Consider the following 27,280-nt stretch of genomic DNA (forward strand, 5'->3'; position numbering starts at 1 on the left):
CCTTGGGAGTAAGACAACACCATTACAACACCCATTATAAAACCCCAAACTGCAATATAAAGCTGTATTCTACCTAAGTACAGAACATATTTAGACGTGATCCTTTTTGTTCATTTGATTTGTTCACATTTTAGATTAGATTTACATGAGAAACTGCTGCATCTGCAACAGCAAATACAACAAATCAAATAAACATGTAAACTACATGTCATTGAAACTATTTCCCAAGTTTGTGTCGCTACAGGTGTGAAAATAAAACAAATAAAAAAATCATTTTTTCTTGCCAAACAATGTAACTTCCTGTTCTTGCGCTAGGAAATGTCTTTGGAGGACAGTCTTCTTTTAACAAATAGTCCACTGGCCTTCAGAGCTGTGCTGCACGTCCCTGGCAGGTGAATCACAGCTGGCGTCGACGAATTATCCCCCTGCTTTGCTCGTCGCTCACCGGATTTACCAGTCTTAAACGTTGCCATGACAACTTGTTACTGAAATGTTAAAAGCCAAGTCATCTCAGCAGGAAGTAGGACAACACCATGATCTGCACGATGCAACACAAATGAGCTTCATACACTTTCTGTTTCACTTTCACAATGTCGAGACGCGCTCCAACGAAAATTAATTTACCCGCTGTCAGCACGTGTCATGACGTTGATACACATACTTTCACATTCAAACCGCTAACAAGCGCCCTGGGGTTCTCTATGGTTTGATTATCAAGTTGTTTGTTTTCTCGCAGTGAAGGATTCTTGATGTGTGTGCTGTGTTATTTGTGCCACGGCAACAACATGGCTGTGTTCTTCTGTTGATCTGGACGTTTAACAAGGGCTGCTCAAAGGTCACAAGGGCGCCTTTGAAAATGAAACCAGCCCCTCGGTAAAAACTCTGAGGTCGCTGCCTGGCTTGTTAATGTGAAACACACAAAGGTCAAACACTTGCAGGGAGGCAAAATCGAGTTTTTAACACATGAACCTTTGATTTTTAGAATATTCACGAATGTTTTATCGTGCTGAGGAGTTTATAAATGACAGATATTTGAAAATGGAGAGTTTGGTATGGAAGGTATTTTGGCGCTCTGGAAAGTGATGGGTTGATGAGGCTTCATGAAACAGTGTCCTCACTTTCAGAGCTCACTAGATGGCAGTCTTTACACTAAAGTCTATGAATTTAAACAGCGTCTTCCTGAAACCTCTCATCATTTTTAAACCGAGAGTGAAGGAGTGAAAATGAAGAGACTGCTTCATGAAGCCTCAACAGCCCATCACCGAGGTAGTTGGGATGCCCTCCGACCCCTCCCCGAAACTAATCAATGGGAATAAATGGTAGTAAAATGGAAATGATATATTACTACCTTGAAGATGAGAATTTTGTCTTGAGCATTGACATCAAGTAAAAAAAAATGTGTTTAAGATACTGATATTTGAAGTTGAGAACACGTTTCCGGGTCACTTCAGCTGGTTTAACACAGGCTTGACTGCACTGGACTTAAGTGGAAACACATAAAAAGTCAGAAATATGATGCCTTTGGCTGCATGAGTCATTGTTTTACTCCAGACTCTGTGAGACTCTTGAGACCCATGCTTTTGTCTGTTGTGTAATATGCATGAAAAGCACCAAAGAGATGTAATACCTTAACTTTGAGTATAAAGTATGTTTTGAAAATGGGAAAAAGCATCATGACTACAATTATATTTATGACTACTGATGAAAATGTGTTACATTTTATGACACCAGAGACTTAAATATACCTACGCATAGCAGTTTCATTCTGAGAATTTCTGAGGTGTGATGTGGTTATGATCACTACAGGAAGTGGTACAGAATGTAAACATGCATTGCCCTTGTATGAGGAGGTGGGGTGCCAGGTTGGATTTTGTCGCCTAACTCTGAGATTTTCCCGGGATAGTTTCCTGCAGTTGTTACTGTTTGTAGTCAAGTGTGACTTGCATTGAGATCAGTTGAAGTTCAGTTCATCGAGCTATGTTATCAAAAACTCCTGGTGAAAACCTTGAAGTCGAGGCTTCATGAAACAGTGTCAAATCCAGAAATTTTAGTGCAGCGAGTGCCATCTAGTGGGCTCTGAAAATGAGGGCAGTGTTTCATGAAGCCTCATCTGCCCATCACAACTCGTGTGCCGTTCCCGTAGAGAACATATTGAGAAACACTACTTTGGAAAAAAATGAAAATCTCATCCCGGAGCATGCAGAATTTAAACTCCCTGCTGTTTTTGCATTTTCCACTAAGGCTGGTATAATGAGGGCCAATATTTTGCTAAATTCGATGAATACTAATATGTTGTCTGCCTCTCTTGGACACATCCTCATCGTCAGAACTACCTTTTTAATCACTTGTTTTCGCCTCAAAATTAATTTCAATATGCGAGTGCTCATGCTTGAATCTGCAGCCTTCACTGGAGCATAAAGAAAGTCTGAATGTGCGTATGAAAAAATCCACATGAAAGATTGACACCGAGCTCAGCGGTACATCCTGACAAATGTAGCATAATAATGATGTTGACTCTGGTTTGAAACCCACGTTCAAGGAGAATGCAGAGATTCAGTGATTTATAAGACTGGGATTTCTGAAGGATATTTTCATTTGTCATGGTTTCTGATCATTTGCATCAGATCAACACCTGACACTGGAATCACTGGAGTCGGTTCGGAGCATATGGAAGACTCCCAGGTCGTTCATTTATTCATAATCCGCCGCTCCTCCTTCGTAGGTCACGGTCAGGAGTAGTTGGAGTCGATCCCAGCTTGCAGTAGGTGGAGAGATCCAAACGCTGGATGGGTTGAGAGTATCACAATTCAGGGCTCTGTTTAAACTGCAATTTTGGTGTTTCAAATACATTTTTTTTTCGGAACGCACTCGCTTTTTTTCCCCAGATAGTCCGTTTTTTTGTCCGTAATTCTAGAATCACATCTTAAAATTCCACCTCTGAGGTTTGCTTCTGTCTTCACCTCGATCCAACTCAGGAGAGATACGAAGTCTGGTTGTGAGCGCACACACACAAGCACGTAGTTATCCTTCCCAACCTTCAAGTTAATATAAAGTGCTGCTGTCAAACATAATTAATGGTTGTACACACGCCCGTCCTATCTCTGTCCACAGAGCAGACTCTGCAAGCTAATTTCAACGCGCAACTTGTTGCAATCCAACTTGAAGAGAACTGTGGCAGTTAATATGACCAGAGGGAATCAGGTTCCTTTTGTCATTGAAGTTATTCTGTGTGCTCATGGACGCGTGTATCTGTGAGAAGTATAAAAGTGCGATCTTTAAAGAGAGGTGGGACTGTTCTCATTGAATACTAATGTTGCATTCACTAACCTTGAAACCGGTTCTCACTGTGCTAGAAAATGAATGTTTTGAGTGTTGTCAGTGACAATTTACCTTTTGTATCTGCACTTAAAATCGAATGACGGCGTATATCCACTTCATACCTCTGCATATTTTGTCGACAGGCGTTCCTTCAGTACAAATCACATTCATCCGCAGGGTAAAAGAGCTACTTCTTGCTGTTCTTCGTCTGATAGGAATTTAGATGTTTTGTCTTTAAGTATTCACAGAGCTGGATTCATCTTTGCTTCAGGCCAATATGTAGATAGATTCAAGTTCTCCACCTTGTTGAACAAGTAATGTGTGTTGTTTGCTGTTTCCTTCCTGACTCTAGCTGTGGGGTATAATCAACACACTTACCCGCTTCAGGGGTCATAAATAGATCCGTCCATCCATTTTGGTTGATATGAGGTCAGGTCGAGGGGGCAGCGGTTGGTGCTCTGCTTACAAACAGAAGCCAGAGTGGCTCCCAGGCCTTCCAAGAGACATAGCCTCTGTAGCGTGCCATGGGTCTGTCTCCTCCCAACTGCAAGGAGAGAGTCCCTCACCAGGGAGGCGTCCTACAAAGGTGCCACCGCAACTCCTTTTCAACCCGATGAGCTCTATCTGTTTTCAGAGCTTGTGACGTGATACCTGAGGACTGAGAAATGCTGCAGACTCAAGTTCACAGGCCAAACATCATGGCCTCCTCTGGCCTGGATGGCCTTCCGTAACGTATAGCATTTTAATAAGAGGGTGGACCACTTTGGGGCATCCACACCGAAGAGATCTACCGTGTCAAGCAAGCTCAGGTGATCGCAGGCAGCATCGTACGTGGCTTTCCCGAGGGTACAACCATCTTCATATAGAAGAAAATGCATGGCAGAAGGAAGCTGGGTGGATGTCAGGACACTACACGACCATTATCCCTCACAACCCCAAGAACGAGAATCCTGGATTCAAGCTTCCCTCTGGCGCTAAGAAGGTCATCTCCTTCATTAACCGTAGAGGTGTTGAGTGGTCCCTGGCAAGCCTGTTCTGAAGGCCAGCCTTGCTTTACTACGAGCACATGGCCACTGGGAACTGCTGGTCACATGGTGTGTCCATGAATCCTGTTGAGCATCCCTTAGCTGCAGGTAACTGTCAACACACTGGCAAACTTTCAACTGTCTAAAGAGACTGGAAAACTCCATGCAGTCCATCCTCAAGGCCAGTCGGGCCAACCACAAAGACAAGGACAAAGCAAACTGCTGTCTACCATTCCTCCGGAGGTCATAACCAGTGACACAATAGAAGCCTTGCTAAGAAGACGGGTTTTTTCAATGAAATATTCAACTTTGAAGTCACTATTTCAATAGGCTGTAGTGAAAATGGTTAGAGATGAAGGCATACCGTAAAATAGTTGCATCAGTAGCATCCGAAATTTGGGATCAGAGTAAAGTCACTCACCTCATTTGTATATTATGACGCCACCTGTTGGCCGCCATAGTGAATTACACAAGTTTTACATATTTTTATGTGATCCACTGGTGATACTCATTCTCTTCTCTCATGCAACAATGATAATGACTACATTATTGCTATTTTAATTATTTATTATTACTATTTTTTACATGCCCACTGCCTCTGTCACAGTTAGCCACCTTCAGTGGAGACTGTCATGGTGAACGGACGCACAGTCAATGCATGAACTACACGACTACAACCTTGTCTCCACTACTGGTGGCAATTTTCAAACTGTATTTACTCCAAAATGTTCATATAAACACAAATAAACTCAAATGTTGCCCTCACCGATATGATAGGTCTCTGCAACCTGCCTGTTTAAAGAAGTCACTACGACTGGCTTCATATTTGCAGCTTGGCTTGTTTAATGTTGTCATGCTTCCTGTCACATATAAAGTGTTAACATTGCTTGGACAATATTGCTGTTATCTGTTGTCTATTTTGGCTTTTCAATATCTGTTTCTTCTAGACATCCATTTCCTCAACCACTTTTACCCCCATCAGTGAGAGTTCCAAACAAGATGAGATGTGTAATAGCGTCTCTATTTTGTGGGTCTGGTCGGAGGATTTTCTCTCATCTGAAATTCTGAAATAATTGTTTGTCCCCTGCAGGCAAGGACACATTTCCCTGGTTTCAGTATCTTCACAGTATCTTCAGAGACTTATTCGATGAAAAAAAAAAGAAAAAAAAAAGAATATATTTTGGAATCCCACTTTCTTTTCTTCAGGAGAACTTGTAATAATGTTTTTGCGTTCTTGAATTCAGCAGAGAGACGCGACAGTCGGACCATTATTCGGAGGCTTCCCGTCCTCTGCTGCCTAATAGGGCTACTTTGTGTGGTGCGGCACATTGAAAGAGACACGTTTCTCCACTTCAAATGGAACGGAGCTAATCAGATCTGTGTAAGCCGAGTCCGGCCTGCAACGTTGCAGAATTCGCTGAGGAGTGAAAAAGAAAAAACTTAAGAAAGGGCAAGTCCATCTTAATCACGTTCCTTTATGCTCTGGCGGCGAGCAATGAGACAGAAATGTCACATTAACAATAGGAAGTGGTTTATTACGGCCCACAGACGGTGCAAGAGCTGCCATTTACCGATTGCTCTTTTATTCAATATAATACTTTGGAAAAGGTGATGACCAATAAGAACCTTTTTTTTTTAATTCTTTCTCTGTTGGTACATCATGAATATTAATTCAGACCTCTAAAGTGAAATTGGGTGCATTGTTTTTTTTTTGCCATTTCACTCTGAACTTCATCCTAATATTGTTTTCTGTTCATTTAATTTTCAGCGTAATACATTAATCTTAATTTTTATTTCACATAATTGGATGTGTTTTGTTGTTCTTTTTAAAAGATTTGTTAATAAAATAATATACATTAGGCATTATTGTTTCTGTAGATATTTATTTTATTTATTTATCCACAGCAATCGGCATGTATTTAAAACAAACAAAGAAACAAAACAGCAAATGACACGAGATTACCGTAAATTCTGGACTACCGGAATATTAGCCGCACCCACCAAATTTATGAAGGAAAATTGATCTTGTTCATACAGAAGCCGCACTGGTCTATAAGCTGCAGGTGCAGTGGTGCTGTCTTCAACGTAGAAAGGTCAGTGGTGCACCCAGCTTAAAAATGCATGAGGATCACTTCTAAACTAGTTTTGAAAACAGGCTCATGAACTTACTCATGAAACAAACTCAGCAATGTTCTGAACTTGAATCATCAACTCCTCACATTTTTTATTGACATTAAAGCTCTCACAATGCTTTTTTCGCCAAAGTTCTATATAACAAAGCGCGTAGTGGGCCGGTGATCTGTACCGAGTTCGAGTTCTGGATTTTCGTTCAAAATCAGAAGCAAAAAAATCTCAAATTTTTTGTTTGAACTTTGATTTGTTCGAAATCCGGGACGTTCGAAAACCGAGGTACCGCTGTACACCTTTGTGAACGCAGCTCATTCAGTCACCAAACGTGAACGTTTCAGTTATCACCACCAGCTTCCCGGTACTCACAGGCATGATGGAATTTACAGCTAATCTGGCTTGTCTTTAATGAGCTCATCCATCGCCAGGGTGTGAGACAGGTGTTCACTTGTCGAAAAATGAATAGCTCACTTACTGTCTGCAGAGGTACAGTTGGGCCATGAGGGATGTGGTCCCTCAACATAACGGCGCGCGCTGCTCCCAGATAATGCAGTTTAATCTGGAGGCAGCGTCCACGGCATCGACGCGCCCCTCAGGGAATCAAGCCACGCTGGACTGACTTGGTGGTAAACCTTGACAGGTGCCTCACCCCCGCACTGAAGGCGAAACCCCTGTCTGCCTAAGCAGATATGACTCTCCTTGATTGGTAATCATGACACAGAGTGGGGTATAAATCCCTGCCACCGCCTCTGGTTAAAATAGAGGTCTTCTGAGGAACTGTCATATGACCTTGGATGGAGGCAGGGGAGGGAGCGAGGTGTAGTGGGGGCGGGGGGGAACTATTATTGGCAGCATAATGACACATTTTCATGCAAATGAAATTCACCAACGGATGCCTCTTTTGAGCCGGTCGACTGTTCAGAGAGAGATTTAACAACGGCAGCCGAGAAGATCAAATGAAAGTTAAAAATGACATCTGAAATGAGTGTACTACCGGACCAATACTGTCAGTCTCTGGTGGAACCAAGTGTTCCGTCCTTCCAAAATACCATGTGAAATCGCATGGAAAGATGTGTGCTCTCAAGATGTCAGTTAGCAATTCGAACTGTTGTTTGTTTTGGATGCTGTGCAGTTATATCAAGAGCTCTCTTAATGGTTGTCGCTTCCCTACACAACAGTAGAAATGTCAGTCTACTCCTGTCTCTCTTTGTCTTTTAGCTGTGTACAGGCAGCAAACACACAATGCTGGGAGAAAAAAACGGCTATTGTTTAACACTTACGCCTACATAAAAATAAATAAAAATAAAGAATGTGCTGAACTCATCACATCAATATATAAAAGCTATATAAAAACAGGAAAAATAAACAATATATATATCATGTATAACATAATATATATAATATAAAACAAAATTATTTTGGGATCAGGTGAAACCAAAATCCTGGCATAAATGTGAAATGCAAAATACCGGGAGACCACGGTTCAAGCCATGGAGGTGTCGTAGGTTTGTTTTATATCCCATGCAAAATGGTAAAATAATTCATAAGATCAGAAGAAGAAAAATACTTTCTGACCTGTGGATGCTTCCATTTTGGCCCCTCTTGAATTCCAGCATTGTTGTGCATTTTTTACTGTGTTTACTGTGTTTTCTCCAAAACACACAAGTTTATAGCATCTGTTTTTGTCACGGATGCATGCAGCGTTCTCTCACGTCATTATTTGTATGTGCAGTAATGGAGCAGTAAAGAGCACCCGACTTAAGACCTCCCTGCTATAAATCATTCATTGTTTACTGCTTCAGGGATCCATGCCAAGAAGCAGGAGGCTGTTCCGCTATTGTGTTCTGAAAGTTTTCATGCAGTGTCTTCTTTTAATAATTTGTTGACATGCCCCTGCTGTTGTAAAGAAAATACAGGTGACCTCAGTTTCTGGTGAAGGGCAGGTAGCATCTAATGAAGGCCACAGACTCCTGGAGCATTGATTTTCCCTGCCGGATTCATGGCTCGAATGCAGAGTCGCTGAGCGCTGCCATGGAGAACGGCTCCTTCTATGGGCTGGTTATTCCATGAGACGCTCCTCTTTCTCTCGGTACATCATTATGTATTCTCTCTTTTCAGATAACTCAGCGGACAAGTTGTTGTCTTGGTGATCTCTGCACACTGGTTTCCAGGAATGTCTTAATTGCATTTTGTCTGAGGCAGAGATGTCAGGCTGATCATCATCATCCCGAGCATCGCAGCACTCCACCAAGTCTCCACATTCCCCATCAGACTTGACTCGCATGACATTTAAGTACAAGTACGGCATGCTGTGTGTCACATGCAGGGATGCGCTTGTTATAAAGATTATTTCGCAGGGATATGACTCCATGAAGATGCATCACGTCGTCTTGGTTCTTTTGGCAGAATAAAGATTTACATTTAAGCCAGACTGCATTATACTATTGTTACATGTAATAACCTGCTTTGGCTGGCGAACAGCCGACAGTTGATCCGTAACAGTGTCTGACCTGAAACTGGCCTGGATTTGGTCCTGTTTGTCAAAATTGTTATTTAAAGCATTACAAGCATTACAAATGTAATGCTTTTTATGTCTTCAGCAGCTCATAACAAGAACATATATGACTTTCCATATGTGAAGGACATATACTGAATAGAAAACAAATAAATAAAAACTGTCCATTCAAAGAAATGTTGATCAAAGTGCCTGAAGGGGGAGGAGCCACTTTTTAGCAGTGAATGATATCTTGTACAGTATGACAACCTGTTAAAATTCAAGCTCTTGGCTACACTGCGATATGAACTGGAGAAGAGAGTGCAGACCTTCGCTCATTACAACTCAAAATAAACGTCCCATATTTACCTATATTATAATAACAGTATGAATGTTATTTCACTTAATGGGAAAGTCCTTTTCACACAAACTCTCTGAAGGTCTCTGGAATGTGCTCATAGCTTGTGTGAGCTGGAGTCATTTTGCCGACTACTGAATCAAAACTAAATCGCAAACCTGTGCAATATTACGTTTATATACATGTGTTTGGCCATAAAGACGGCTCAATGAAAAAATAGTGTGTACCCAAAACAAAGCCTGCATCAAATAAACCGGACCAACATTAGCAACACAATTTCATCTCATGAAAGGCAAATGGGTTTCTGTGTAAATCTGATTGTTATTACTGAATAACAACCATTTGATGAGCTGAGAGTTAGAATCGGAAGGAAATATCAGGGTGTGACTGTGAAATACAGCTTAAAAAACGCCCTCAATTGGCTTAACAAAATGGACGTCTCAAAAAGAAACTCAAATATTGTGTTCTTCTTTTCATTTCAGTGACATTAAACACGACCCACTGAAGCACGTTCGACGCGCTGTTGCTTTATAACCACTCTTTGTTTGATTTGTGGTTGCGTCAGTGTCCCATGTTCTGCTAGCTTGATGTAATGCGCGGGATTGTATTATCTAGTCTTGCATCAATGGATTCTAATATTGTTTAGAAAGAAAAATGAAAACTTAAGCGTTCATTTAATTGTGGTGGCTTAAAAGACAGAAGGGAATTGATGCGATTGGAAAACCCACATATGGACGGTCGCGGTTGTGTCTTAGATGTTGCACTTGACTTGAATTGACTGGTTTGTATCGATAAAATGTTGGCAAAGCATCTGTTTCTGCTCTAAATGTATTTTAAAAATCTCATATAACTATCCACGTGCCCTTAAATTGCGTATTTTAACAACCAAAAATATTTATCCATTCTTAAATAAAATACACCAAAGTAATACTCCCTCTTTCTGTGAAAAACAGTGCTGTAAAATGTGTGTATATCTGCACTTACCAATTGTAATTTTGATATTTTGGCTGTGTGGGAAACAGCGGGCATCACAAGGTGCTTCTTCTCGCCGTGTTTTTTTCTCCCAAAATTTCAGCAACCACGTCAAAAAAAAAAAAGGTTAGGTAGAGGTGAGAAATATGAAATGACATCGAGGACATTTAGTTGGCTCATTTTTGGCCTCTCAGCGTCCAAGGTGAAGTGGCATGAAAGGAAATGGAACATCAATAGGGAGCTGGCCTCCTCCGCGGTCCAGGGGCACTTTTCGTTTAAGGCTTCCTTCCTCAGCTGGAGAAATGGTCCCTCTGTCAACAACCATCTGCTTTTGGATGGTAATCAATTCAGCTTTAAAGCCATAGGTGACATTCCTTTCAACTCTTTGGCAAAGCTGGAATAACTGTGCCAATTGTTGGCTCTGTAATGCAGTCTCAGACATCCCCAACGTGTAGCTACGCACATGCGTGACAAACCGACTCAGAAGCCTGCTGTGAGAAATCGCATATCCTTCAGTTATTGTGCCACAATAAAAACATTCTTTATGTATGTGAAGCAGTCCGATATTCTGAGGTGGGCATTGCTCATAAATGTCACATTGCTCAACTGCTGTTGATAAAGGACTTGTATAGTAGTAGGAGCAGAATAGACGATGAAAATTTGAATGGGTATTTGTTACGTCTGCCAATCATGGTGCGCTACCTTCAGGGTGGTTTGTTTGTGAATGAAAAATAAATAAATCAACAGATGGTTAGATTGCACTGAACATTTGTGGGTTGGTTAGTAATTTGAATTTAGTCGTAAATATTACAAAAAATAACTCAAAAATAAGAAAAAAATAATGTGACTGTGGTGAAAAAATTTGGATTCCCAAACATTTGCACGGGTTCTCCCTGATGTCTCCCGTATGTTACTGCCACCTGCTGCCTGAGCTCAATGTAGTCAAGGTTATTGCTCGCATAAATATTTGGTTAAAGTTTGTGTGAGGGAGCAACGCTAGGCTTAAAAAAGCTAAATATTGTTGCGGAGGTATGCACTGTCCCAATGCCTTTTTAGTCCTTGAGCTGTGGCGAGCAACATACTTTTACTTTGGTCATTATGATGTTTCTTTTGGGATTTTTCCGCGAATAATATGCAGAAAATCGTCATGTTCATGTCCATCACCACGTGTTATCATTTTTTTTTTTCCACTTTGTTTGCATTTCCAGGTTCGTGTTGGATGGTCAATTCATATTTGCTTTTTTAAAAAAGTCCAAGTATGTAGAGTGATGAAGGGAGGTGATGTCAGAGAAGCAACACGAGAGTAAAGGAAGCTTTGCAGGACAGCAGGGAGACCTGCTTTGATGTACGGTTTACAGACTCGGGAAGCAGCGTTGGGAGAGCCAGCGATGAAGATACTGAGGTTGTCATCTGGAGTGACAAGAAAGGACAAGATCAGAAATGAGTACTTCAGTGGCTCAAGTCGAGTCACAGTGAAAGGAGCAGATGGTTTGGACACATGCAGAGGAGATGGAGGTACCAGGGAAAAGATGACAGACATCCAGTGAGGCTCGTGGATGTAGTGAATGAGAACATGAAGAGGGCCGGTGTGACAATCCGGGACTAGCCAGAAAGGCAGAGGAAGAGTTCTGTCCTTAAATGCTGTGAACTAAAATCGCTTAAAGGAATCTGTTATGATGACTAGACGGAAATAATTACAATGTAACAATGCACAATGTTTTACTTTTGCAAGTCATAGTATTTATTGTTATAGTTTGTTTTTTTCATTTACATTTACATCACTATTACATAATCTTGTGGACTGAAATAAGTATTTTTAATGCAATAATAAGGCTAATAATAATAGCAATTGGTACACATTTATTTGAACACATTGCTCTCCTGACAGTCAAGGCGATTTTCATCTGTGGAATGTGCGTATTTATTTGTTCTTCACCATTGAAAATGTATGAAGCCCTTAAAATCCGAAAAGCTATAAATGGTAAGATAAGTGTATTTCATCAGTAAAAACGCAAAAAGGGCTGAATGGATGGGATGTATGACCTTTTCGGATCGGTCCCTGGGTAGTAAATTTGCTGCAGGGTACCATGGCAGGGAGCAGTAGTGCATTGAATTATCACTCCCACCGTTCAAACGCTGCAGACCTGATCCCCCACTTGCTCCACTCCCTCCACTAATGGGTTAGAAACACAGGAAAGAGAGATAAAGATAGATACAGAGAGAGGGAGGCGGCGTGGTCAGGTGGGCTTGGAGCCTGACGGATTGTTTGCAGGTTAAGCTCAGAAATAAATCTTAGTTTTTGTGCGGGCAGAAATAGTGGCAGGTCGCGGCGGAGCTTCTGGTGCCTTTCTACACACCGATCAAACCGCGAGTCTGACAAGTACAGGCAGGAAACATGTCAACACTATGACAGATGTTGGTCACATCTTGTGATCTATTCTCTTTTAGTTGACTGGACTCACGTTGAACTCGCCTGCGTACCTGCCAGTAAATAGCACCAAGGAGAGAAAAGATGAAAACAAACGGGCTAAACGGCTTTGTAAATAGTTCAGCAAAAGGTAGATGACAGCATGCCTCTATGTTAAAGGATTTCCGGCTCAACTCTGGAATCTTCGTGCCATAACTGACAATCTCGTTCCATTAGAGAAAAGTAATGTGCTAAAGATATAATGCTAATGAAAGAGCACACCTTAGTGTACAGGAAGTGCCCTAAACAAAGGCAAACAACATGACAGATGTGCATCTATTCTCAGGGTGAAAGTAGCTGCATCCTTCCAACGTCATGTTCATGAACTCATGCCAAATGTCTGATCCATTATTCACGTTCCACCACCTCATATGGCATTGTTTCTCTCTTTCCCCACCTTCTCCCTGTCTCATCCAGACGCCATCTTGTGTGACATAGGGGAGTTTCACTGTCACCACGCGGAAACATGCGTCCCCGAGGCCTGGCTCTGTGACGGGGAACCCGACTGTCCCGACGCCTCCGATGAAACCGAAAAGCTGTGTAAGTCGATCATCCCATCCATTTTTCACATTTTCATTGATGTGTTCTTCGCCAGTTGTTGGTTGCTTTTTCATACTATTGAAACTGAAAATACTGTGTAATTATTAGAAATACAAACTTTGGAAAAGGAAGTGTTTGAGGAACCGCTATTCCATGGTGTATCACAATGATGTTGGGAAAGTGGACTTTTACCACCCATATTGAGGACAAATGCAGCCGTTGTTGGGGCTGGGATCTCGCGCGAGGGACAGGGAGAGGTACGGAAACTCTCTTCACTGGTTCATGTTGGATGTCAGGTGCGATTTATAACCCCTTATGTGGCCGTCCTCTTCAGTGATGGTACCACGTGTCACATGACTTCAATAGGAATTGACATGTTGACAAAAGAATGAAAGGAGCGCCATCCCATGGCTTACCTGACACCAACCTCTGTCTTTTATGTATTTATTTTTATTACTATTTATTATGTGTCGTGATACAGTGGAAGGTGGAATACGTGCTTCAGTTGAAAACCTAATGTTTATTAGTCAGTATAGGACGGAATATGACGCCATGGGAGTCAGGACGGGTCGGCTCTTGTCACAAGATGGACGTTACGAAAGATTTTGAGTCTTGCTCTGGTAAAACGTCACACAACAATTTGAAATGAAACCAGCGTCCTTCTAAAAATCTCGGTCGACTTATCCGTCTTTGTGGTTCTTCAGAAAATCATGTACCCCATTACGACCACTGCAGCTGCAGTAACGGTACTTACGGAACACAACTTCAACCCCCATTGTTTTAAGCAACTTCAACCCAAAATCATCATTCTTCTCTAATGGTCTTTATGGTTGCCATTATATCACAAACCAAGACAAGTATTTCGATATTTTTTCAGTCGTGAAAGGCGTTATTTTTAAAAGTGTTCAGTGATATCTGGTGTTCAATAATTGGGTTTGAAAACACAGCAAAAGCATTTGTTCTGTTATCAACAACAGGTATTTCAAAAAGGGCAAAACTCATCCACGGTGCAGGAGGTCAAGTGTTGATGAGATGATGCGTGGGAAGCAACCTTTAGCTCCCGTTTTCTAAATTAATTTAATATGCAACTTTTTATGTGTTCAAAAAACAAGTTTCGTTTTTTTTTTCCCATGTGAATGTCAATAACATGGAGAAGTTGTACTGCAGTGAGCATTGCAGTTTCAATGTTCAGAGGCATTTGTCTCTTGTTAAACAAGAACGAAGAAGTTCGGCTCCCTTTTAGCTCTGCTAATGTGTTAGCAATGGTGGAAGTCCCTTCAAAGATCCAGGGCCTCATAGCAAATTAGATGGTGGTTACCGAGTCCAGTGAATACTGTAAATTCCATTTGACTTCGCAGTCATCTTTTTATTCATGAAGTCAATTTTTAAAAGCGCAGTGGGACCACGGAACTCGAATGGCCTCGAAGTGGAATGATTTGAAATTGAAAGCGTAAATTGGAGAAAAGTTTGCTGCGACTGTAGCGCCTTGTTTGAATGCGCCACATATTGCATCGGACCGTGAATGTTCCATCATTGTGGCGGTGGGAGAGCGTCATGAAGGAAGGGCTCGCTTTTGCCGTGGGATGGCAATCTGTGTTTTGTCAATGTACCGTGCCTTTTTGGCTGCTTCAGCCTCACACCGTTCTGTCGTCCAGAAAACTTGGGACGCCGCAGGAATCCAGGAAGTTGTCCTGAATTCTGTCCCAAAACAACACGGTTGGCAAGTGCGGATTTCACTTCTTAATAACAAATCTTTTCTGTCTTAAATCAAACCCGTGATGCCGACTGATGCCCATTTGGATTCACTCCTACTTATGCTTGAATATGGTGCTGACCAAATTCAGAAAATAATGAACCATCAGTGCCAGATGGACAGTGAAACTGCTTTGCCAAGCTGGCTGCTAAAAGAGTCTAGCACTTGCTTGATAGTTTTTGAAGGAAGAGAGCAGAGTGCAGAGCTGTATTTTTAGCTGGCTAAAATTAAACATCCAGGAAGTGGTCATTTGATGGAAGAAGAACTGGTCCAAGCCATTCAAACAAACATGCAATGATGGAAAAATACTTCGACAAATCAAAGATACACTTAAAAGACTGTCAGCAAATGAGGCGAAATTACTTTTATGTGACATTTTGAGGTTCGGCCGCTCTTCTCTTTGATTTGGCAGCTTGTTCCCAAGGTCAGAACAATCATTTTTTGAGCAGGTTTGATCGGAAAAGTTGCATAGTGTGTAATGGAACAGCACTCAGATCTAATCCACTTCAGCTTTGTATTTGTTTTCCCAGCCTCCATATCAGAGCTATACACTTCTGGGTAAACAGAATTACATTTTCGACAGTTCTTTTCAGAGGTGAATTCGTTTTTATAAATCCCACTGAGACTGTCATCCTAACAAGATTCATCTCCAGTTGTGCAAACAATCTGGCGAAAAGTTAACTCGGTGGAGTCTCCGTGTCATTATGAATTTTATCGTTTCGGCAGTGACATCTGTGCATGAGCCGAGCACGCTGCGCCGAAATCATGAATCCTCCTGCGTGCGAAAGGTTATACATCATGTCGGCTGTGGTTGGATATGTTTTGTGAGGAACCGACTGCGTCTGTGTAATTACAGTCACAAGCTGTTAACATGGTCACAGATGCTTGCGTCCGCTGCAATGGAGGGTTTGAATTAGCTGGTGAAATTTATCAGCGGCATCTCATGTGAGCTAACAGTCGAGGAATGTTTGCGGGTGGACGGGCGCCTTCTGTGAGAGACGGACCGAACCCAAATAAATGGTAATGAACATAGCAATGAAGAAATAATATTCTGATACCACTAGGTATCATTTCATTTACACTAACATAAGGCACAAAAATGCTACTTCAAGGAGATGATTTTAAGCCTTTCAGTACTAAGATACTGCCCCAATCTAAGGACACCACATTATGACCATTTCAGTGAGTAAATCTATATTTTCCAAAAGAAACCAGTGAAGTCTGGAGTTTCATATTGCGTAGAGCTAATCATGATTACGGAAAAAAGGATAATAATTCAGACATAATTTGTCTTTATTCATTTATTATTAAGATATTATACCTACATGTAGTAGGGAGTAGTATTAGGTAAGTATTAGGTTCTGTTCATTTCCATTCATAGTAATCTTCCACAGGTTTTGTCTAACAAACACCATGATGTTAATAAATAAATAAAAATTGACTAGAGACAAAATTTTCTCAAGAAGTTCAGCTCTACATTTTTTTTTTAAAGAAAATAAAATCAATATAATTATCATATAAAAATAATCTTCTCAGTCTACAATGAGTATTTGCTCGTGCTACCTCACATGAAGAAGGTCCAGCGTAAGGCACTGTCCATAAACATGACATAACTGTATTAAGCAGTAGGTTAGCAACTGTCACTAACACCATGTAGCTGAGCTAAACCCCATTGGACCTGTGGAAGGCTATAAGCATCGCAAGATGAACAAAGAACTTATTATAGAAAAACATGGTGGGAAATGCAGTAGACAGCACACTCAAGCAAAAACTGAAGTTTTCACCGTGATGCGAAATTTTACCATTCGATTTATACTGCGACATAAATACAAGGTCAACCAACAGATCATTTTATTTAGTGGTTTGACTCACATTAGGGAAACATTGAACCAAAAAAGAAACGCTGATCATTAATCAAAAATATTTTATGCATGTTGTCCATCAATATCAATATTGACAGAAGCTTTTTCAATGTATTGTTTGAAAAAAAAAATCATTTTTTTGTTGAATCCCCATTTATTGTTTGCTATTTATTCAAGATGTTTCATATATGTAACAGCTACGTTTTGCGACAAATTATTTTCCCCTTAGCCTCAGCTTTTCATGGTGTTAGCGTTCCATTCTGCTAGCATGTTGTCTCACGATGAAAACTGTCTGTTTGCAGTATGTCAGGACAATAATGTAACCTGCTCACAGTAGGTCTGGTCCAAGTTCTACTGTCTTCAAAAGCCAATTAATTATCGCTCTGATCAATCTGGCCCTCTTTTATTTGCCGACAAAGGAGACCTTGAATATTTATCCGAGGAATTTAGGCCAGCTAATTATCGTGGATTATATATTGATAGAAGGGAGAATGAGATCAGCTTTGCCTGGACGACACGCAGTGAAGAACAAAGACGGGAGCCTGTGTTCAAGACCTGGTTTGAAATGAAACTGAAGCGATCTGTTGCTGCTGAAATGGCTGCTGTTTTAGAGCTTTCGAGAGGAATCATAAAGCGCTATGGATGTCGTACGTTGCTGGCGCTGATCCGAGCTGACTGGTCGTGCGATCTGGGCTGTCCGTCAGACCGCTGCAGGGATGAAAGAGAGAAATCTACAGGAAGGTCTTGGGGCTTTTTTTTTTTGCTCATGTGAACGATCAGCCTCATTTTTGGTTCCGAAAACCAAACAAACAGCATGAATATGAAGTGACGTCTCCTTTGTTGGCTGAGAACGGACAGTCTGATTGAATTCATGCTTTGGAGGAGATTGTAGACCTTGAGATTCATCATCATACTCCACTGAGCCGAGGGAAGGAGAACAAACTCCCTGCGCTGAGATTGACACTTGCTCGGCAGCTAATCGATGCCAGCTGATGGGCGGCCTCCCTCAGGCTTCTTCTCGCCCTCACCACCTGTGGGATCAAGGGTTGCCCACCTGCGTGCCCCTTGCTTCCCACTAGAGGGAACAAAGTTGACTCATGCACGCAAGAAAGTCTTGAGCAGTGATTCTTCACCATAGGACCAAGGCCCATTGCTGGACGTGAGCGCCCCCTAGAGGGCCACTGAAAGTGTTTTGTTTTACACCTCTGGGCCGAGAGGGCCGCGAGACGCTCAGCTTTAATACACTTGAGCATTTTATGGCAATACTTTCATTTACACTTTACTCATTCAGAGTTTATTTATTAAAAAAGGAACTATTTCATGATGTTTAGATGTTGTTTTATTCTATTTATTTTATTTAGCATTTTATTCACGACATACAGCTTGTCCAATTTTCTTGACAGTTTCAATCAAGTGTATTTTTTCCACTTTTTTTCTTTCGTAAATTTGACGTACACTTAACGTGCACTTAATTCTGCAGTTGGTTGGACTTTTCCATGACTAATATCTTTGCGCTGATCTCATGGTTTCATGTCGTTTAACAAGGTTTTGGTTTGTTTACATGTGTGTTTATTGAACACAAATGAAATCAGAAATCAGTCATCACAGTACTGAATCAGTTCTAGTCCTTCATTGGGCTCCAGACCCATTTGTTCTGGAGAAGGTTTGGCCCAAGATAGAAGAAGAACCCTCGTAGTATTGACCCTTGAGTATGAACCTGCATTCAACCTTCCTGGGGCCAACATGGAAAACACGAAAAACAAGCTGCTTCTTTTTTCGCGATCTGAACCCTGCGGCTTGTACTACAACACGGCTAATATATACAGTGGTGCCTTGGTTTTCGAACGTCTTGGAATTCGAACGTCTTGGAATTTGAACTTTTCTAGATTTTTTTGCTTCGGATTTCGAACTAAAAAGAACTCAAACGCCCGCAAAATAAGCTGTAAAAAAACATAATGTGCGCGGACCGATCAGCTGACCCACGACGTGCTTTGTTATTGTGTATAACGCAGCCTCTGTATGCAGACGTGTCCCGTTAGATACATTTACTGACTGTTTTTTCTTCATATTGAGGTGTAAAACCTTTCCTGTCTCCGCACTGGACCGTGGTAGAGTGTCACAGGGGAGCTGCTGGAGCGCTCACTCCAGGGTTTGATGTCCTGTTGTGGGCTGGAGCTGGGACAGGGATGAGGCGAGTCTGGGACAGAGCGTGACTTGGTTTATGACTTTGTCACAGCCAAACTGCACAGAAGCGCACATTCAGAGCTGGACACGCACCGGGCACCTCTTCACTTCTGGAGAGACCTCACTCACTCGGCAACCCCTCCCACATGCAGCGGCCACACACATAGAGGAACAGCCACCTGCAGCAGACACTCTACATTCACTCCTACAAAAGACTATTTTAAGGCTTGGAACGCATTATTTCTTTTTCCATTCATTGTCATGGGAAAAATCGATTCAGATTTCGAACAATTCGCTTCTCAAACGGCCGCCTGGAACGGATTGTGCTCGAGAACCGACGTACCACTGTATATATTTTTCCAGGCAAAAGAGCGTCATCCTGCCAAAATATGAGTGCGGCTTGTGTGACCAAGATCTAGTTTCCCACTTAAATTTAGTGGGTGCAGAAAATATTCCTCTGTAGTCCGGAAATAACCGCACATTAATTTATTATATAAACTGTGGAAAACAAAATTTGAAGTTAAAAATACACGTCACAAATCCAACTATCAATTGAATGGAGACAGATAACTTTCCATAAAACTCATTTTCCTCCTCTGCTTGGGCTCCTTGGTCAGGCGGATTATTCCCACTGTCCTCAGGGCTGGTGGAGAGAGCGATGGGCAGGTGGCCTTGGACTGCAATACCAGCAGACGAAAGGAGTTGCCAGTTTATCCGCTGAGCCGCTCGGGACTGGCCGGCTGATGGCAGCGCTGAGGATTGCCGGAGAAAACAGCTTGGCTCCGGGGAAGGCTAAAGAAAACCCAGTGAAATGGCTTCACTCCAATTGTGTAGTTCAAACAAGAGCTGCTTTTTAAGAGCAAGCGGTTGCGGCAGTACAGCAGCGAGAAGTGCTGGAGAATGTTCTTCTCAAGTTCCTCAAATGTATTTAAATTTTAGAGGCGGGTGGAAAAACAAAACATCTGCTGTTTGTTGTGCGGTCATGTTTGGTCATGTTTGCTATTTAAATTGCATGAATGCTTCGACTGAGAATAACATCGTTCTCCCTCCCTAAATTTATGCCACGCGCTTGCAAACAGTGTCTTAGAAATAAACCCTTCATAAATCCTGCAGGAAGGGATTTCATGGATGTTTGGCTCTTCTCAGTGGCGCTGCCACGAGGAGCCTTGTGTCTCTGGCGGCCATGTAGACCACTGAATCCTCTGATTGAATTGCCACTCCCAGAGGAAAGGACAATAAAAGGGGTCAGCAGCCGACTTCAAAAACATGGCCGCAAAAACTGTTCCATGGCAGTAGCTTGGCTCGACCCAATCAACTGTGATGTTGATCTCGCTGTCTCGGAGGCACAAGGGAGAAGAGCTGTTCAAAGACGGCTCCTTGGGGTTCTTCCACTTGTTCCTTTTTGCTTACAAGGGAGGGTATTTCACTGCATGCCATCCGCAGTGTCCCGACGTGCTTTGCTCTCCACTCATCAGTTTCCTACAGAGAGCTTCAAAACAACCATTGGGCCAAAAAAACAAAATAGCCTGGAAAGTTTTCTCCAGATCCAGTGAGGCAGATTCTGAAATGAACAAAAAAAAAAAAAGTCAAAACAGACGCAGCTGTGGAGTGTGGAACACAAATCCTCGATGCCGGAGTTGCGGTGGTGATGTCGCCAATGGTTTGGAAGCAGATGCCTGGATACTAAACAAAGGACAGGGGTTTGAATTACAGTACGTTTTCAGCCTTTAGCTTAGACTGTGGATGGAAAGTCTCCAGCATTTAGTTGGTCCTTTTATCCCCAAGACCCCAAGTTATAGAACTATTCTGACGGGAGGAGAAAACAGGCTCACATAAAAGGAATTGTCGAAAACAGCACTGTATTGATGGGATTGATTTTAGAAGGGTGCATATGGTTTAGGGTTGAATTTTACAAGTCAGTTTTTATGAACCAAAATGGCTGCCCTGGTTCACAGTTAGCTCCTTCACAATGGAATAATAATAGAGTGTCAAACTTGTACTTCCTACCTTTGTAGTAGAATATGATATTGGTCTCCTTTTTATTATGCTGTAATTATGTCTGTGTTGACTTGTTGTAATGTCAAAACTATGATAATAATACTAATTATATATATATATATATATATATATATATATATATATATATATATATATATTATCACAATATTCATATTATTATCATATTATTATTAGTTTTATGTATTAGTATTATTATATGAGTATTATTATGAATAATTTCAGATAAGAATATCAAGTTTACTATTGTACTGTCGTGCACCCTTTGACTTGTTCTAATGTCAAAACTATGAAAGAAATTTGATAGGTTATTACTGATATATATATATATATATATATATATATATATATGTATATAACATTATGTTTGCTATTGTATACTATTTGAGGAATAACATGTTTGTTATTATCACCATGTCAACGCTCAGAAATAATAATAATAATAATAAAATAATAATAATAAAAAAAAATAGTAGTAGTGAGAAAATACAACCAATATATATATATATATATATATATATATATATATATATATATATATATATATATATATATATATATATATATATATATATATATATATATATATATATATCTCATCTCATCTCTCACTATATATAAAAATAATATAGGTTTAATTATTTTTCTGTGTATTGCAGTATTTTATTTCATTTATGCATTTGTCCACCTGTGATTAAATGGCAGGTACATTTGTGGGTTTTGTCCGTCCGTCTCCATCCCACCGGTCATTTTCTATGGCGGCTCCCAGATTGAAATAAATGCACCACAAATGTGTGCAGCTCCCGCGAGGTTCAGCTGACGCAGGATGGAGGTTTAAGAAGTAATGTAGCGTTGCACCTTGTTATCGGGCTGAAGGACATGGCCTTTTGCATTATGGAACGTTTGCGGCCCATGTTTGTCGGCTTCCTGCCGAGGCAAAGCACTTACGTCGACATGTCAAGAAAACGCACAAGTTGCAGCGCTTTAATACTCGCACATCCCTGTTTGGGAAGAATGATGCACTGGTTCTATAAATGTCTGTCACAGTCCATTAAACCCACCTGGACGCTGCTCTCGCGTGGTCTTTCATTAGCCATTGCATGATGCGTCTTCATAAGACGCCGCCTGCTTTTCATCAGCAGCAAACAAGCCCGAACATATGTACAGTGACAGATTGTTAACAGGATATCATAACGCTGTAGCATGACTGCGGCGGCTGAATTTTGCTTCAGATCAGGAGTAACCCCTTCGTTCTAAGCGACAGATCTGTTTATACGCTTTGACTGTTGGATGACTAGCGCTTTGGTTAGCAGGGATTCTCCAGTCTGCTCCGTCAGTTCTCCCCAGGACGGCGACACACGTAGCTAACATGCTCGGTGAGTCATCCGACTGTTGGCAGCTCTGCCTGGAAAGTTCATCTCATTAAGCAACTTTCATTGTCAAAATATTTCCCGTAGCTGTCAGGTCGTGCCCCGACTTACCAGCGCTAGTCTTTCACCTGCTTATTAACACGCTCCTGTCCTCTGCCCTAAATTCCGCGCGAGGATAAACAGCCCTCCCTGGCAGTAGTAAGGTGGCACCGCGTCTCCTTTGCTGCTTTACTCTCGCAGCTTTCTCCACAATTAAGCGTCACTGACATATTTTCCCCTCGGACACGTGCGTTTCGGAAAAGACAAACTCTCACCCTGTCACGGAAACAGCCAAGGGAGGGTGAATATTTTATCAGTTTTCCATGTTTGCTGTCATGGGCGCCACATAGTATTTTTCAGCGGAATGTTGCTCATAAATAAGCCGTGGGTGTGAGAAGGAGTTCAGATTGAACTGTGGGTAATATTTGCAGGATTTTGGACTGTGATTTCATTCGCGTCTGGAGAGAGAGTAACTATAAGTAACGATGAGATCAGATTAGATTAGATATCCCATGTTTACTTTAGAGGTGGGGCTAAACAAATAGTCAGTTTGAGGTTTTATTATTTTATTATAAAATTGAAACCGGAATGATCAGTCAATTCTTTGGACAGAAGCCGAAACATCAAGGTGGAAGTGTCCCTCATATGGGCCAGTGGCCTCCTCCTGTGACTCCTAGTCGGTTCAAAATGCATAAACCATCCCCTTTCATGAGTTGGGCTCAAGATCAGGATGGGGCCATATAAACCTCCTGATACCAACAGTTCACCACACTTGTTTTGAATATGGGATCACTAGTTCTTACTACCTCTTTTATCCATTAGCTTCCGTCAGGGTGGCAACACTGTTTTTTGATACAGAGCCCTTGTCGAGCTGTTATGATATGGCTGTTCGTGGTGGCCCAACCTAGCGCCCTGCACTCTCTGTAAAATTCATCCACTGGCTGTACACATCAAAATTTCTCCTTGTGTTTTTTGACATTGAGAATTCCTGTTCCTCATCTCAATTTAAACACTGGCGTTTTATTTGGTCCCTGATCAACATGAGCATTTATCTGCATTAGATTTTGAGCTAGCCACCTCACAGACATGGTAAATTGACTTGTTTACTCTCAAGTGTGGACGTCTGTAAACATGTTGTCTGAATAATTGTGTATTTACAGATGTGTTATATGGATTGGCAACTTGACAAAAGATGATTTACATGTCAGTTGGTTTCCTATGTGTGACCAGCTCCCAGTCTGGCTTGACTCTTCCAATGTCTTTGCAATCCAACACATATATAGTCATTTTAGTGCACATTGGTATGTGCCACTGTCAACAACCATAAACATATTTTTTGCTCTTAGGTGCAGCCACAGAAATGACAAGCTACTGAGTTGCACCTGCACATCTCACATGGATTTCTAGTCTGGGATGCTCTGTTTGTCAGCCTCTCAGCACAAAATAAAATACATGTTGACTCCAACAAGGAGCAGAAGAGATGAGAGCACAGTGGCACTCAAACATTCGGGCACAAGGTTGATCGGAGAATTGTATGGAGTGTCATCGTGGTACCAGGGTTTGGTGTCTACAGATCCACCTGTATGAGGGTGGCGCTGTGAGAGCCTGATATTTTGAATGGTATAAAGATTCAAGAGGTGTATCTGTCACACATACAGTAATACGCGGTACAATGCACGGTGAAATTCTTTGTGTCCCTGCATCCAATAGAAGAAGAAGAAGTGTGCACAATAGAAACAGCAGTATGAAACAACAGTGCAAAGTGAAAATAAAGTCATAAGGGCTATAAAGGTAATGTTTTTCTTCGCAAAATATCTGGGACTTTAATTGAATTTAATATCTTTATTATTATTATATTTAGATATTTATTTCTATTTTCCTTTTTTTTTTTTTTTCTTATATTTTTCTTTTCATTTTCGGCAGCACAACGATGCATGTTCCAGCTGGTGAAGGTCTTAACCGTGGTAACATATGTGTCTAATATGCCGATGAGTATCTTTCGTTTCAAGCCATCCATCTTTTGAATAAATGACATCTACTTATTTTCAAAAACCAATCATGCCCGATGTTTCCTCCAGCTAATGGTAAATGTAGCATTGTGCCAATGGACCCATGATGGATTCGAATGGTGGTGACCCGGCTCCACGTCTTACAGCAGCGTCCCAGCCTTATATGAGACTTTGATCAAACACAATGACACATATTTACAATGACATCTAGTTAGAATAATAGCCCTGCTCAACAAGGAGATGAACAGCACTCAGGCTGATCATTCTAGGGCTCTTCATCTCGCTGTTGCACCGGTCCCGGCTCTCAACAGGCGCAGTGACATTTATTTATTTATTAATCATGAATAATGGCCGGTCTAATATATCTTGAAAGGGATGAAGTGACGTTGTCTCCAGCCACCACTTTATAAACCGTCCAATTTCAGAGGAGCTGGTGTTGGCCCAGATGATATTCAGAGCAAAGAAGCCTGCACCTGACTTGAGTCATCAGCAGACTTTGTTTTAGGCTCAGAAACAGGTCCTGGACGTGGATTCTCTTGGGGGAATGTAGAGAAACATCGACCTCACATAATAAATAGAATAGTTTAATCTCTCTTGAAAACAAGTGTGAGTCACCTCGTGTGCTTCAGTGAAGAGGATTGCTGTTTGCTCTCTGGTAAAACTATGAATATTACAATAGATGCCATATAGCGCCTTGCCCGAGGGCACACAGCTTACCAGGATTTGAACCCTCAACTTCCCATTCCTTCTCCATGGAGAAAGCAAAGACATGCTACTCGACAACGCAGAGAACTTTAAATTCAAATCTGAATCTAACTGGCAGCCAGTTGACAGAGGCCAAACCCAGCAGCATTCTGGACGGGCTTCAAACAAGAGAGAGATGATTATTGAGGCCAGTGTGGAGTAAGTTTAAGTCGTCACAGCTGGATGGAATGCACCAGTGGATTACGGCGTCTTTGATACCAATTTGAGTTTTGTCAAGTGAATCACATCATTGTGACCTGAAAAGATGATTTACTTATTAGATAATTAAGAAATAAGTAAATAAATAGGTAAAAAATAGCTACTGTTTTTTGTCATGGCTGTCTGAGGATGGACCCAGGTACAAATGACTGCAGGATTACAGAAGGCACGGAGGCGAGGTGAACTTAAACAATGAGAAGTAGACACACAGACGAACAATAAGGAAGAACAGAAGGCGCTGGAACCAGAACACGAACCAGAAACTACAGGTAGTGACTGGGGAAGAATCTGAAACAAAGGAAAGGCGAATTAATATCAAGCCTATATAACGCGGAGAACACAAACGCGCTCGGAGATTAGCTCGCGAGGTCCAATAAACAAAAAAAGGTTGGTGTGGAGAACACACACTCACACATGGATAAAACTACTTCGACGATAAATGAAAAGTGAGACTACTAAAACGCTGACATGCAGGCAGCATTTGTGAATGAGAAGAGGGAAACAGAAACAGATAGAGGAAGAACGAGGAGCGAAGGAAGCGGCTGAAAAGGAGTTCGAGCGTGCACAGGAATTTAGAGTATTCAAAGGTTCAACAAGAGATAGAAGTTTGGGAGAGTTACCACGATACGTGATGTGACCATCTGGCCCCGCAAGCTGGAACCCAGGTGTAGAAATCAGTGGAAGGTTGATGATCCGATGAGTTCCAGCTGCGCGGCCATTAAGCTGTTGGGAGAGCGGGAAATGGAAACGACAGACGATAACAAAATAAAAGCACAAGAGAAGACGTGGAACATACAATGGAGAAACAATAACACAGAGTGCGAACATGACATTTTTTGTTCTATGGAACATTAAAATCCTAAATTTCTGAGTCAATAAACAGTGGCAAAACATGTTGACAAACTTGGTTTCAACTAATTCAAATGATTGAATTTCGATTTGACAGCGGGGCTCTACCAAAAATTAAGCAGATTATTCCCCACATAATTTGCAGATTTAAAAAAAAGGTCTGTTTATATACTCACCCCGAGCATTTTTAGACCCACTGTATTTCCCGACAAGCTTTCACAACATACAGCGTCTCTGCAACGGAGGCGAGATCTTATATTATGTTTTAGATCTGAGCCGTCAGAGGCTTTTTTTTTTTTCCCGTGATGAAAGCTGCAAAGATTTTCTGCTATATTCCTGTAGATGCAAATCATCTGTGACAATTTTCAGTGTTGCTGCTGCTGTATGATAAAAACTTAATTACCTCATAAAAGACGTTTAGAGCTGACGCCTGCTGTGATCTTGCAATCTTTAGCATGATTCCGAAGATGTATTTTATTTTATTTTTTTCCGTTGCTTTGCCGACGCCGATCACATCTCCTCTGAAGATGGGTTTATAATGGATACTTGCACGTTGTAGTAAATGTCAAACTCAAGTCTCATCTCCATCCAGTCTCACACTGAGTGTAGAGTTTGAAGAGCTGTGGATGTCTTGAAAGGAACATCCACAGAGAAGCTATTGTAAACGGATGTTGTTTTCAGACCGACTATAGCATCTGATAATCCATATTGTTGTATCTTTCATACGTTTCACAAGACTTTCTGAAAGCATTTCCTGAACATTGAATGGCACATCCATAGAGGAGCTATTGTAAACGGATGTTGTTTTCGTGTGACAGCGTAACAAGATTGAGATTGACTCTAGCGTCCATATAATCCATATTGTTGTATCTTTCATATCTTTCTTTCTGAAAGCATTTCCTGAACATTTCAGGATGGAGGTGACGCCAATGAA

The 27,280-nt window shown here is 41.3% G+C and overlaps 1 protein-coding gene across 4 annotated transcripts in view; it reads left to right on the forward strand.

Moving 5' to 3' along the window:
* Window positions 1-27,280, forward strand: part of lrp1bb (low density lipoprotein receptor-related protein 1Bb) — a 281,286-nt gene that overhangs the window by 68,805 nt on the left and 185,201 nt on the right. For 3 of the 4 annotated variants that reach the window (XM_053877208.1, XM_053877210.1, XM_053877209.1), the window contains exon 2: window positions 13,179-13,301. The exons of the other annotated variant lie outside the window; for it this stretch is intronic. In XM_053877208.1, the coding sequence (XP_053733183.1) occupies window positions 13,179-13,301 (123 nt within the window). The remainder of the gene's footprint in view (window positions 1-13,178; window positions 13,302-27,280) is intronic. 4 annotated transcript variants of the gene reach the window in all.

Source organism: Synchiropus splendidus, chromosome 10 (assembly GCF_027744825.2).
Source record: "Synchiropus splendidus isolate RoL2022-P1 chromosome 10, RoL_Sspl_1.0, whole genome shotgun sequence".
Taxonomy (NCBI): Eukaryota; Metazoa; Chordata; class Actinopteri; order Syngnathiformes; family Callionymidae; genus Synchiropus; species Synchiropus splendidus.